The following is a 14053-nucleotide window of genomic DNA, read 5'->3' as shown; positions in this document are numbered from 1 at the left end:
CACAAATTGTTAAGTTTTGCTAGAATTCACTTTGGTTAGGCTTTTTATGGGTTCCTGCACAAGTCTACCTAACTGTACCATAAACATTTGTTTGTTCATTCATTCATTCATTCATTCATTCATTCATTCATTCATTCATTCATTCATTCATTCATTTGATGTTAGCTTTTTGCCAAATTCTGGGTGATTCATCCCAATAACTTTTAATAAAGCCTCCTAACAATATAAACAATATCAAAATTATTGGAACTGAATAATTTCAATAAGACTGAATGACTAAAGGAGAATAGTAACCTCTATGAAGATATTGCCCGAGTACAAGCCGATTCATATTTCCAGAAATAGCAAGCTCCATTCTTCCTCCACATAAAGTAATCACTTGTTAAATGAATAACTTATATATACGGTTCACATTTAAAAATAATGGCACTGGTTGGAAATCTTGTGCTGTCCCTTTGCAATCTTTGCAACTTTGAAATGCAAACTGGCTGAAGAATTCTGGGAGTTGAAATCCACACATCTTAAAGTTGCCAAGTTTGAGAAACACTACCTTAAATCTCTTCTCAATAAATCTAAATAATCAAACCTTTGAGTGACTTCTTTCCTGGGTTATTCATTTCCATTTCAGTTTTTTGCTATTATTTTAACAATGTTCACCTAACAGCTAAAAACATAAAATGATACCATCTGGGGAAAAAATAGCAGTCAATATGCCGTCAATCCACCATCCAAAAAGATTCAACAAAAGAGTCAATTTTCATTTGCTCCCAGAGCTTCTTTAAGGAGGCAACCATTCTCCATTCAGGAATAAGGGGGTGGGGTGGGGGGGAGGCAGCAGTGGAGAAAGCTTGCTTGTGGTGCTGTTGGACTCCAGGTATGGGGATTTAAAGGGGAAGGCCTCTTTAATTTTCTTTTTGTCTCCAAATCTGGATCAATACACAGCCCTACTTACATGATGTTACAAAGCAGGCAATTTAGTTAACGCACTGTGCAAAGCCAAAATTGAGTTACTCGGTTAAACATGTTGTATAAATGCGATCACATTATACCTGCATGTTTCCCCATATGCAGAAGTTTTATTAGGGGATAAAATTGGGGATAATTGGCAAACAGAGCTCCAATGTCTAATTAGACTCTTATTAACATTTAGGTTCTCTATGATTCTGAATCAGGTGGTTTCAGCACCAATAAGGAATAGCAATAGGAATAGCACTTAAGACTTATTTACTGCTTCAGAGTGCTTTACAGTCCTCTCTAAGTGGTTTACAGAGTCAGCATTTTGTCCCCAACAATCTGGGTCCTCATTTTACCGACCTCCGAAGGATGGAAGGCTGAGTCAACCTTGAGCCTGTCAGGATCGAACTGCTGGCAGTCGGCAGAATTAGCCTGCAATACTGCATTCTAACCACTGCACCACCACGGCTCTTACAGGTACACAGTCACCTCAAATGTATGAATGATTAATTGAGTGACCTACTTTTCCTTTGAGGCTCTCTCGAAGTGCTGATTGATCTCTGAAAACAAAAAGTTATGGGGGAGTCAATGGAAGATTGTGGAGGAAACTACTACTACTACACAGACAGAGAGAGAGAGAGACAGAGAGACAGAGAGAGAGAGAGAGAGAGAGACAGAGACAGAGACAGAGATACAGGTACACTCAGACATATATTGCCCTCCAACAAATACCCTGGCAACATTCCTCTGATCAGAATGATAAAAGAAACGTATTGGCAATTCTGGGATTGTGGTTCAGTAATACAAGTGTTAGAAATGGATGTTTTAGGATGTCTGAGACTTACGAAGTAGAAAGCAAGCGCTGAAGATAAGCTGAGTAAGATGACTCACAATCCTCATTGTTGTGAAATTTTGTAGTCACGTGCTCTGAAAGAAGGTGAATACCAGCATTAACATGCTGTACAGCAATCTAATTAATGAAAGGAGCCTTGGAAATGCCAAGGTTCGTGTCACTTTAATCCACAAAACTCTAACACAACTGAATGTCAGATAAGGGGAGTCCACTAAGTCAGACATGGGATTTTGATCCATAAATGGAGTAGATATGCAGCCCAACGTATAACTCTTGAAACAGAACACCCTGTTGAGAGCTCAAGAATGCCTTGTTCTCTTCCACTCACCATCCCAAATGGGATTATTATTATTTGGTGGAATAGTTTTAGGTGGTCAGCCATTCTGTCATCAAAGTGTTTTAATTGCAGAATGGAAACTAAGCCTGAATCATTTTCACCATTTTACACACCAGGATGCCACAGGCACTTCTGTTTAAGTCTGCAATACTTCCTGAAAACCAATAGCTCGTCAAAGCATGGCTAATAAGTGATATTTTAATCAATCAGTGCTAAGCTACTGGCTAGAGACTGTCTCACTGTTTCCTTTGAGTTCCCCACAAAAGCCAGTTCCTCTTTCCCCAAAAGCAGGGGAAGCGAAACTACTTGCCCACCATATTGGCCTATCTCCTGGCCTCACAATCCTGCATTTTGGCTTTTTCACCCAGTTTTATCATTTGCTACTAGGGTGAAAAATCAGGACTTGACCCTCAGGCATTCCCACCAATGGCCACACAGATTAACAAAATGTAAACTGCAGCTGCTTCACAACATCACTTGCTGATGGAAATGGAAATTCCTCCTAAAAGTCTGCCAAAAGGGAGACAAGCAAGATAGAAGGACAAATCAATGGCATTGACAGGTGACTATTCATATCTAGTACAGCTAGGCCTCAAGTTTCAACAGTTCATTTAGTGACCATTCAAAGTTACAATGGCACTGGAAAAAAGTGACTTATGACCATTTTTCATACTTATGACCTTTGCAGTATCCCCATGGTCACATTACAGGGTGGCTTCATTCCCAGGCGTGAGATTTGTTTGCAGAAGGAATTTCAAAACTTGTAAGACATTATGACAAGTGCCTCAATTTGAATAAAAAGGTAAAGGTAAAGGTTCCCCCGCACATGCGTGCTAGTCGTTTCCGACTCTAGGGGCCGGTGCTCATCTCCGTTTCAAAGCCGAAGAGCCAGCGCTTGTCCGAGGACGTCTCCGTGGTCATGTGGCTGGCATGACTAGACGCCAAAGGCGCACGGAACGCTGTTACCTTCCCACCGTAGTGGTCCCTATTTTTCTACTTGCATTTTTACGTGCTTTCGAACTGCTAGGTTGGCAGAAGCTGGGATGAGTACTGAGCTTTTGGGGGTTTAATCACGTCTGCTGCTAGAGAACTAATGGTTCTCCAGCAACCCAGACAGGACGTCTCCAGTCCTGGCAGCAGTTAACATGGCAGGAATAATGGGTTCAATCTGATTGGTTGTTCAGAGCATGTGGACTATATATATTGTGCAACGTTACCCCAAAGCCCCAGTACAGTTCAGTCTGACTTACAATAAAGCTATGATTCTTCTGTACTCATCTGCCTGGTGTCTTTCCTGCTCTTCAGAACCCACAACAACAATTATGTCGAAAAGTAATGTAATGTTATAGTTTTCTAATGTGTATAATATAAGTTCTGTATCTGCAAGTGTCTGTCATTGATAACCAAATGGAGGTTTATTTCTGTATTGCCCTTCTATTTGCAGTTATTTACACAGAAGGATCCTTTCAGAGTAGGAGTGAGTTCTTTGTTTTGTAAAAAGATTATCTAGATGTGGAATCACAGGCCTAATATTAAATGTTCAGCTGCTGCAGCAGGCCTGAAAAAGTGTGAATTAGTTAAACCCAGCAGGAAAACAATTTGGCCCTTACCTGTTTTCCCCTTAAGAAGTCGTCTCTTCTTCTCTGAGTGTTTTTCGCGTGGTTGACTTTCTGGTTCATTCTAGCAAAATTTTTAAAAAAGATTTTAAAAAAATGTTATCAATGATTTGCATGCAATGGTCAGTCAGCCCAGAGTTTAAACTACTTTTTGTAGTCTATTTGCTATTTATTTAGGCCCTTCCTCAGCCCAAGCCTAGCCTCTCAGCTTTTTCAAGTCCAACAGGCGGTGTTGTACCATTAAAGTTGCTTTCTTCTTTTGCTTCACTTTACAAGAGCCCTCTTTAGCAGCGTGATGAGGGGCTGCTGAATACACGGATGCTTTGCCTGACGACTTCAATGGAGTTCGGTGAGATGCATTTGCTCCTACTGTGAAAAGCACAAACAATAACTTGCATTTGCAAATGCCCAGGACTCAAATTTCATAGCCACCCAACTATATTACTCTGATGCAACAAATCATAATTTGGCACAGGCCAACAGAGCATCATGAAGCACTTTGGGCCTTTCAAGTTGATGAGGACACAGCAGCATTAGAGATACCAGCAGCACAATCAGAACAAGGTTTGCACATTTAGATGTGTCGTCTATATCAGAGCTCATTAGCATCACTGAGACATGATTTCTCTACCTTTAATTGGAAACAGAATGAAGTACATACAGGCGGGCCTCATTTAGTAAGCATTCAAAGTTACAATGACACTGGAAAAAGTGACCTATAAGTGGACCTCACACTTACAACTGTTCAAGTGTCTCCGTGGTCACATGATCAAAATGTGAGCATCTGCCAATGGCATGTATTTACAATGGCTGCATTGTCCTGGGACTATGCGATCACGATTTGCAACCTTTCCAGCCAATTTCCCAGAAGCAAAACCAATGCGGGAAGCCAGATTCACTTAACAACTGCATAATTGACCTAACAACTGCAACGATTCACTTAACAATCATGGCAAGAAAGGTCATAAAATTGGGCACAACTCACTTAATAATCACCTTGCTTAGCAACAAAAATTCTGCTTCCAATTGTGATTGTAAGTCAAGGACTTACCAGCATTTACTTCCAGATTTTGCAAAACCACATTCAGTGAACAATGGGTTCACACTGATGACCACTGCATTTGATTAATGACTGCTGCAAAAAACATAGTCAAATCAGATTGGTCACGCAATGGACCCATTTTATGGCCGCTAATAGTCGCAACTCAAGGACTCTATCCTTCATCAGCTATGGGTATCTAATGACAGCCCCCCCCTCCATGCAATGAACATTTTCTCTATAGAATCACTTTATCCTCCTGCCATTTTTTTAATGACTGTTTGTCTCATTTCAGTCCCAGGACATGACACTGCATCTTGAGGTAAGACTTACCACCTGAGCATGAGAAAATGTGCTTGTTGTTGCTGTTGCTTGTTCCATGTTTGCTGCTGCCACTTGAATCATAACCACCACCTGCTTTTCCATTGCTGCTCCCACACCCAGCTGATCCACAGCAGCCGGTCTTGCCACTGTTACTGGAATATCCTCCTGGCCCACAACCAGAACCACAACAGGAAGTTTTGCTCCCACATCCAGCTGATCCGCAACAGGAAGTCTTGCTTCCACAACCAGTGGATCCACAGCAGGAAGTTTTGCTCCCACATCTGGCCAATCCACAGGTCTTGCTCCCACATTTGGTTGATCTGCAAGCTTTGCTTCCACATCCAGTTGATCCACAGCAGGAAGTCTTGCTTCCACAACCGGCTGATCCGCAACAAGAAGTCTTGCTTCCACAACCGGCTGATCCAGAACAGGAACTTTTGCTTCCACAACCGGCTGATCCGCAACAAGAAGTCTTGCTTCCACAACCGGCTGATCCAGAACAGGAACTTTTGCTTCCACAACCGGCTGATCCACAGCAGGAAGTCTTGCTTCCACAACCGGCTGATCCGCAACAAGAAGTTTTGCTTCCGCAACCAGCTGATCCGCAACAAGAAGTTTTGCTCCCACAACCAGCTGATCCAGAACAGGAAACTTTGCTTCCACAACCAGCTGATCCAGAACAGGAAACCTTGCTTCCACAACCAGCTGATCCAGAACAGGAAACTTTGCTTCCACAACCAGCTGATCCAGAACAGGAAACTTTGCTTCCACAACCAGCTGATCCACAGACTGATGCTCCACCATCATTGCTGGCACATGCAGCTGAAGCAGAGGTTGGAAATTTATCTTTGCTCATTCCTGCCATGCCAGACCCAGGATTCACTGATGGGTTGTTACTAACCACACTGCTGGTCATTGACACAGCATCCTTGGTTGAAGAGAAGGAAACTTTGCTGCTGCCAGGTTGAGGAACAGCAGATTCGCCTGCACCAAAGGACAAGAAGTGGTATCTAAGATAGGAGGACTTATGAAAAGGAGAAGAAACCTACTTATTACCCTGCCAGTTTCAATTCTCATGGCTGGGACTGCTCAATGCACAAGAATAAAGCTTTTAAAACTGAAATGCACAAACTAAGGCCCTGAAAATCTTGAACATGGTATTAAATACTTCTAAAAGTTGTTAGTAAATTCAAATTTTAAATATGAAAGAAAGGAAAATGACCAAGTACAAATGGGAAAGTCTTCATACTAACTATATTTTACGTTAATTAAACCTTTGAATTTAAATAAAATTAATCCAAATGTAGTTTTGTCCCCAAAAGTGAGTGCCTGTTACTCGTCCCAGCTTCTGCCAACCTAGCAGTTCGAAAGCACGTAAAAATGCAAGTAGAAAAATAGGGACCACTACGGTGGGAAGGTAACAGCGTTCCGTGCGCCTTTGGTGTCTAGTCATGCCGGCCACATGACCATGGAGACATCCTCAGACAAGCGCTGGCTCTTCGGCTTTGAAACAGAGATGAGCACCGGCCCCTAGAGTTGGAAACGACTAGCACGCATGTGCGGGGGAACCTTTACCTTTTAGTTTTGTCCCAGCCCTACCAATCAGGGACCATGTATGGGCCTAATCTGAAATGTGAAGAAAACCCCCCCACAAATCTTCCTTTTAGACTTGCAGTTGTACAATGGAGGAGGCACACTAGCTGTGTTCACACTATATGCTTAATATGCTACCTGACCTAACCCTTTGTCTGGGCTTGTACAATAGATTGTACCATACGCTGACTAAATGGCCTCTAAATTATCTATCATGCTAAAGCCACAAAAACTCTAACCAGTTTAACATGTTGCAGTGAATGCAGTTGCTAATTAGTAACTGATTTAATGTATTTATTTGATATGCTGCCTGGCTCCCAATGGTTCTAGGCAGTAAAGGATGTTCAAGACAGCAAAACATCAATGTGAATGGAGAGTGGAGAGGCCAAAAAAAAAAGGAGAGAAATATTGGGGATAGAAGTAAGTCATGGAGGACACTCACAGCTTCCCATACCCTCCATTCCTCTAACCCGGCTCTTTTCCACCTTGATTTCCTTAGCCACCTCTTTTTTTCCCCCATTTTCTCTTTATGCCTTTATTGCTCACCCAAAATCAGTGAGAAGGAAAAGTCAGGATAGCCATTTGTCCTGAACGTCAAACTAAAAAGCGGGCTCAGATTTAAATGCTATTTTTTTAAAAAAAACAACCTTAAATGTTGAGATTACCTTTTATTTTTCTACATTCTCATTTTTAAATTTTACTAAGGCTAAGATCCTCAAAAGCTGGAAATGGTCTGGGCCTTTCTGCAACTTCAGGCAGGATTGCATAAACTCATGCATGTGCACACAGAGAGATACACACACAAACACACACACACAAGCCTCTTGCTTACTAGGCAACAACTATTTTTTTACAGTTTTATTGTTCATAAAAGTCTACGAAACTACAATTATATCCATCAGCTTGATTTCTCAAAAGGCCTCAGGATTCAAAGAGTCACATGGGATCATCTAAAGCAGTATTTCTCAACCCTAACAACTCTTAAGATGTGTCAACTTCAACTTCCAGAATTCTCCGCATGCTGGCTGGGAAATTTTGAGAATGGAAGTTCACACGTCTTTAAATACATCTAATGTCTGCTGGGGGGGCGCATGTAGGATTTGGAAACCTGCTGCTGGTTGGGGAAGGTAAGGTGCAAAAACTGAGGAAAACAACAAAGAACAAGGGCACTATTATTGATGATTTTAGAGAGATTAGTAGAGGAAAGAGAAAAAGTGGAAAGAACAGTGGAGAGTTCCCACTAAGCCCCATAAGGTTAAATTAACAGTATATGGCAATGCTAATAGTAAAATAACCAAAAGGGAGAATATGGGAAATAAAAAATACCAAACAAAACGCCATGAAAATATAAACTTTCAGAATCTGCTGGGAGAGGATAAAGCTTTTAAAACTATCAGGATCATCTCCATAGAATGAAAACAGAAGACAAAAACCAGATTGGGAAGGATGGGGAATAGAATAGAATTAGTAAGATACATCTCTAGTAACAAAGTGGGGGAAGATAGACTATGCTGAAATTATACCCTATTAAACCAAAAGCTACCCTGGATATCAGAAAAGTTTTAAAGGATGAGACTGTCCTGGATGAAGGACTACTATACCTCAAACGCATCCAGACTTTTCCAAAACAGACGGAATCCCACTACCAAATTCCCAATAAGTTTAAATAGGTGAAACAGAATAGTGTGACTGATGATCTAAAGATGTACATATATGAAGTCAGTATGCAACCTTCAAGTTTTTGAATGTGGCCCTCTGAAATCTTGCAAAAGTTGCCACCAAATTTTAATTTTTAAGTGATAAGGGAAATTATTAAATATCTAGAGCATAATATTAATGTCCATACTACGTTATTTTTAATATTACTTAAATAAAATGTAGTTACTGTTCTGCCTACATCCATTTTATTGGCTGTGGCCATTTCTTTGTCCTGGCCTACTTTGGGAAACACCAATTCCATCACACAATGCAAAAAGTTAGGTTTGCACAAATTAGTTATGTATCTCTAAGCTAAATGCCGGATATAGGAAATCCATCTTCTCATTTCTACTCCTTTTCCACATAGTCTATTCCACAGAATGAAGTTGTGATTTTGGAAGTGTTCTGAGCATCCTGAAGGAACAACAGGTGGGAAATAAAGGGACCTTCAGATTTGTAAGAAACTTTGCCTGAAGTGGGAATGAAATGCCAGTCCTTTTTCTTGCTAAAGGCTGGATTAAAATGGGATGAATGAGACAACTGTAAAAATAGTGTAAGGGCAAAGTGGCCTTCCGAGTCATGAAAAGATTGTCTACCACAAACTTGCGTTCAACAGCAAGATTATTAATAGTGTCATTCAAGCAGAAAATTGTGTTCTCCGTGGGGTAGACGATGACCTCAGCTACAGCATTATGAATATTGACGGTAAAGTGTGGCTAGACACCAGGTGGTTTTGGGGAAAGTGAGAAAATATGTCATTCAGAAGGGTAAGAACAGAGTTCTCCTGCATTAAGTACTCCTTAAGGCTCATAGCTACAGGTTTTATGCCCTTCCTGAGTCACAAGGCAGGGTAGCGGACTGCAGAATTTTGGCAATTGTAATCAAGCCACTGAAATTCAGAGATGTGGTTGGAGGGGATTCTGGAGGCTGTAAAAAGCAATTATAAGTTGCATATGATAAAAATGTAGGTTGTGCTCTGTGTTACCATTGTGTGTGATGACATTATGTACTAGGGTGGTATATAAACACTGCAATAAAATTATTGATATATTTTAGAAACAAATAATGGTTGCTTTTCTGGTTAGGGCCTTCAGAATTACTTGGGTGGCAAACCCTCTCTGGGCTCTATGTCTGGCTCAGAGGCGTTGTTGGAAATACAAGTGATATTTTGCTTTGAGGTATGCTGACTTTCTATTCATTTTCTGTAAATAAAAAGAAATAAAATTAGCTAAGGCAAGAAGACTGGTAGATGATAAGGAACTGGTCAGCAGCATAGACATGGGGGATTTTGAGCTGACTAAATATTCCCATATTAGATCCCATGGACCTTTCCTAATAATGAATACCTAATATCAAGCTGGAGACTCTAACCTTGGGTCTCCAGCTTGATATTAGGTATGTATTAAAGAATGAATAAAAGAATAAAGGAAATTTATCAATTAAAGCAAAGACAATAAATAGGTTTCCAACAATTGCTAACCTATTCGCACATTTTAACACACAAATTGCAGCCCTTGATCACTTATCAGTCCAAGGAATTATGTCTATAGTGTCTCTAGCTTGCATATTTTATTTCTTATGATTTCACTACAGATATCTTTGTTTTAGCATATATATATATATATATATATATATATATATATATATATATATATATATATATATATATATATATATATATATATATATATATATATATATATATATATATATATATATATATATATATATATATATATATATATATATATATATATATATATATATATGCTAAAACAAAGATATCTGTAGTGAAATCATAAGAAATAAAATAAAATATTAGTAAGGCATATTCAAATGACTTGACAAATATTTAACATATATATATATATGTATGTATGTATGTATGTATGTATGTATGTATGTATGTATGTGTGTGTGTTAAATATTTGTCAAGTCATTTGAATATGCCTTCCTAATTAACTGTTTCTTTCCTGTTTTGGCCTAACTCAAGGCTATCCACAGGGTATAGTCACAACTTATGACAGCTCATTATTTGTGTAAATTATTCAAATTGCTAATAAAGAATTTTAGGGAGGCTGAAATGATCATTTCGAACTTCTTATGTTCTCATCAGTCAGTCATACCCTTTTTATCTGAGATTCGATATATATATATTTCAGATGACGATATGGACAACAATTTTTGCCATAATAGTTTTTAGTTTTCAAGATGCCGCAAGATTCAGATTTTTATCTAATTTACATCATATAGTTTGGCCCCAGTCAACTAATTTATGCACAAATTTTAGCGTCTATGAAGAACTGAAACTCCCCCACTTAATAATATGTTATTATTGCAACAAAAGACGCAGAAAACTCCGCAATCTGTGCCATCTTATTTATTTTAAGCCTTGGGGAAGGAGACTGCTCACTGATTACCTGGCTCCAAGTCACGGCTTCCCTTTCGGTGCTGGTCTTTCTCGACAACTGTTTCCTGCTACAAAGTTTAAAATATATATATTTTTAAAAAGTAGGGATGAGAGTATTTAATTGAATATTTCAACTTCAGAGTAGACTTTAAACAGCCCCAATCTTACATAATTGAGCTTAAAAAGAAAGACTGAATTTACTCCACTCTTCTGTATTAAAGCAGTATTTCTCAGCCTTGCCAACTTTAAGTTGCGTGGACTTCAACTTCCAGAATTCCCCAGCCAGTATGTACGCAAAATATGTCTGTATTACAATGTTGTCTGATCCAAACATTCATCTTGCCCTGTCATTAGTATGGGCCACCCACTATTACCTGCATGTGAGAATACATCTTTCTGCTACACACTCCCAGCTTGCTGCAAATCACATCACAAATCACATCCCACTACTAGTCTACCACATTTAATTCCAATCTAGCAAAATGAGTTGTAGTGGCACAGTGGTTAGAATGCAGTATTGCAGGCTAACTCTGCCCATGGCTAGGAGTTTAATCCTAAAACTGGCTCAAGGTTGATTCAGCCTTCCATCCTTCCGAGATTGGTAAAATGAGGACCCAGACTGTTGGAGGCAATATGTCAACATTTGTAAATTGCTCAGAGAATGCTACTAAGCACTATGGAGTGGTATATAAGTCTAAGTGCTATTGGTATCTCCAATTAGTTACTAGATTCATCCTTCCAACATAGCTGGTCACTTCCCTGAATGTCCTTTTCATCTTGTGCTGTTGAGTTGCTATATTCTCAGCTGGTCACCAGGTTTATTTTTCTTCCAGTTGATCCAATGATGGCCAATAAAGTCTCTTGGCCATCATATATTCCCTGTCTTTTATGCCAGTATTGTTCTACCCTTTAAACTCCCAAATGGGCATCTTTTGTGTTCTGTTCAAGCTGAGTGAAGCAAACTCTTCTTTCTTTAAACTATTTTTGGCACTTATCTTCCCCCCAAATTAAAAAGAGGCTAAAAGGTTTGGACCTGTCTATTCTGGGGCACTCTAAAAACTGGAAAAGAGGTCCAAAGGAATATTAATGCAGCTCCAGGGTTATGCAGTTAAGTAATCTGGCTATTTTTCTGTCCTATTCATTCTATTGAATGGATTACATGGACCTCTGCACCACATGTCTGCCACACCTTTGCTGGATCAAATTAAAGTTCCATTGAGAGTCTAGAATATTATTTCTCACTGTGGCTAATCAGATGCCTCTGAAAAGGTTACTACCGTAGCATAATATGAAAGCACTGACATTCTCTTACTATTACAAGTAGTCCTCAACTTACAACCAAAATTGAGCCCCAAATTTCTGTTGCTAAGGTGAGACAGTTAAGTGAATTTTGCCCCATTTTATGACCTTTCTTGCCACAATTGTTAAGTGAATCACTGCAGTGATTAAGTTAGTAACATGGTTGTTAAGTGAATCTGGCTTCCCAATTGACTGCTTGTCAGAAGGCTTGCGAAAAGTGATCACATGACCACAGGACACTGCAACCATCATAAATATGAGTTAGTTGCCAAGCATCTGAACTTTGAGCACATGACCACGGGGATGTTGCAATGGTTGTGTGAAAAATGGTCATAAGTCACTATTTTCAGTTTTAACTTCGAAATGTCAGTAAAGGAACTGCTACAAATCAAGGACTACCTGCATTCTTTAGTGTTTAGTCATTCAGAAACATGTTCCCTTTTAATCCAGACATATGGTGTACAGCAGGGGTTCCCAACTGAGGGTGCGAGACAATATTCCAGGGGGTGCGAAAACTTGGATTTTTCAAAATTATAGCATACATGCATAATTCGTTATTTTGAACTTTTGCAAGGGGTGCAAGAATATATCAGAAGCGTTCTAGGGGTGCAGAGTATAGAAAAGGTTGGGAGCCGCTGGTGTACAGACATCATGATTGCTAGATAAACTGGCAGCTTTTCCTCCATGAATTATCTCCCCTGTTCCTAAAGATCTACAGCCATATCCCATGGAGATGGACCCCACGGGCTGTTTTCATAGAACTACTGATGCAATTCCCCTCCACTTCTTCCTGCATGAATCCTTCAAATTCTTTCTGAATGATGTGAAGGCCAATGATTATGGTCAAATCTTATGACCAATAATTCTATACATGAACTCTTTAGTACAGGGGTGTCAAACTCAATTTTATTGAGGGCCGCATCAGCATTGCGGTTGCCCTCAGGGGGGGTGGGTATGGCCAGGGTGGGCGTGGCCTACTGGGTGGGCGTGGCTAGAGTGTGTATGGCCTACTGGGTGGGCATGGCCAGCTCTACATCATTCGCATCAAGGGTGCCTATGGGGGCCTGGGCAGGAGTGGTACAGATCTGAGGGTCTCTGGCAGGAGGAGGGTCTCTGGGCCAGGGCCAAGGCAGTGGGGGCCCTTCCCTCACTGTTTCCAGGATGGCTTCGCGGGCCACATGAAACCACTTCGCGGGCTAGATCTGGCCCCCGGGCCTTGTGTTTGACATGTCTGCTTTAGTATGTCATGATTGTTCTGACCATCAATTTAATTGGGTCACTTCAAACCCCTTTGATTAAATAGTGTCAATCAAGGAAATGCACCTAAAGCCTGCCTCCTAGAATAAAATCTTACCAAGTTCCACCCAGCTCCCATCCTGATGGTATTCCAAAAGTCCTTAAAAAACTGGCTGTCCTCTCAGGCCTTTACAGTACTTAGGGTGGGTGTTGACCCCTTCAGTTGTTTCATTGCATATGAGTGTTAAGCCTATCCATTGTTTCATTGGCATGCTTTGCATTTTTTTCCTGGACAATATTATTCTGTTTATCTATTTTATTATTCCTAACTTTTTTTCAAAAGTGTAAGCTACCCAGGCAAGCTCTATATTTGAAGGAATTGAATGAATGAAGCAAGCAAACATCCATTCCAGACAATGGAAGTGAATGAAAGAAGATGGCCTCTCTTCCAGTTTATTCTAGAGAAGATTTTGCAATATTGATACTGGAAAAGTGAAATCATGGAGGCAGCCTGTGACCCACAATATATTTTAACAATACAAAATAATACCCATGTACATAAACCCAAGTCATTTTTTATTCAATGCCATAGACATCATGAAAGAGAAGTAGTTGTTGATGGCAGCAAAAAGAAAATCCTTTGGATTTTTGCAGCCCAGCTTTAGTCACCCTATTTTGACTAACAGAATGGAGC

At 40.0% G+C, this 14053-nt stretch overlaps 1 protein-coding gene across 1 annotated transcript in view; it reads right to left on the bottom strand.

Annotated features, from left to right (window-relative positions):
* The window catches only part of FSIP2 (fibrous sheath interacting protein 2), a gene marked incomplete at its 5' end in the record, with an annotated part of 67381 nt that overhangs the window by 31671 nt on the left and 21657 nt on the right, over positions 1-14053 (bottom strand). The window contains 4 exons of the mRNA XM_081313074.1: positions 1478-1514; positions 1800-1881; positions 5133-5684; positions 10835-10892. Coding sequence (XP_081169200.1) covers positions 1478-1514; positions 1800-1881; positions 5133-5684; positions 10835-10892 — 729 coding nt within the window. The remainder of the gene's footprint in view (positions 1-1477; positions 1515-1799; positions 1882-5132; positions 5685-10834; positions 10893-14053) is intronic.

This window comes from Vipera berus, assembly GCF_964194415.1.
Source record: "Vipera berus genome assembly, chromosome: 1".
In the NCBI taxonomy this organism is placed as follows: domain Eukaryota; kingdom Metazoa; phylum Chordata; class Lepidosauria; order Squamata; family Viperidae; genus Vipera; species Vipera berus.
This window is presented reverse-complemented; position numbering and strand designations above follow the sequence as displayed.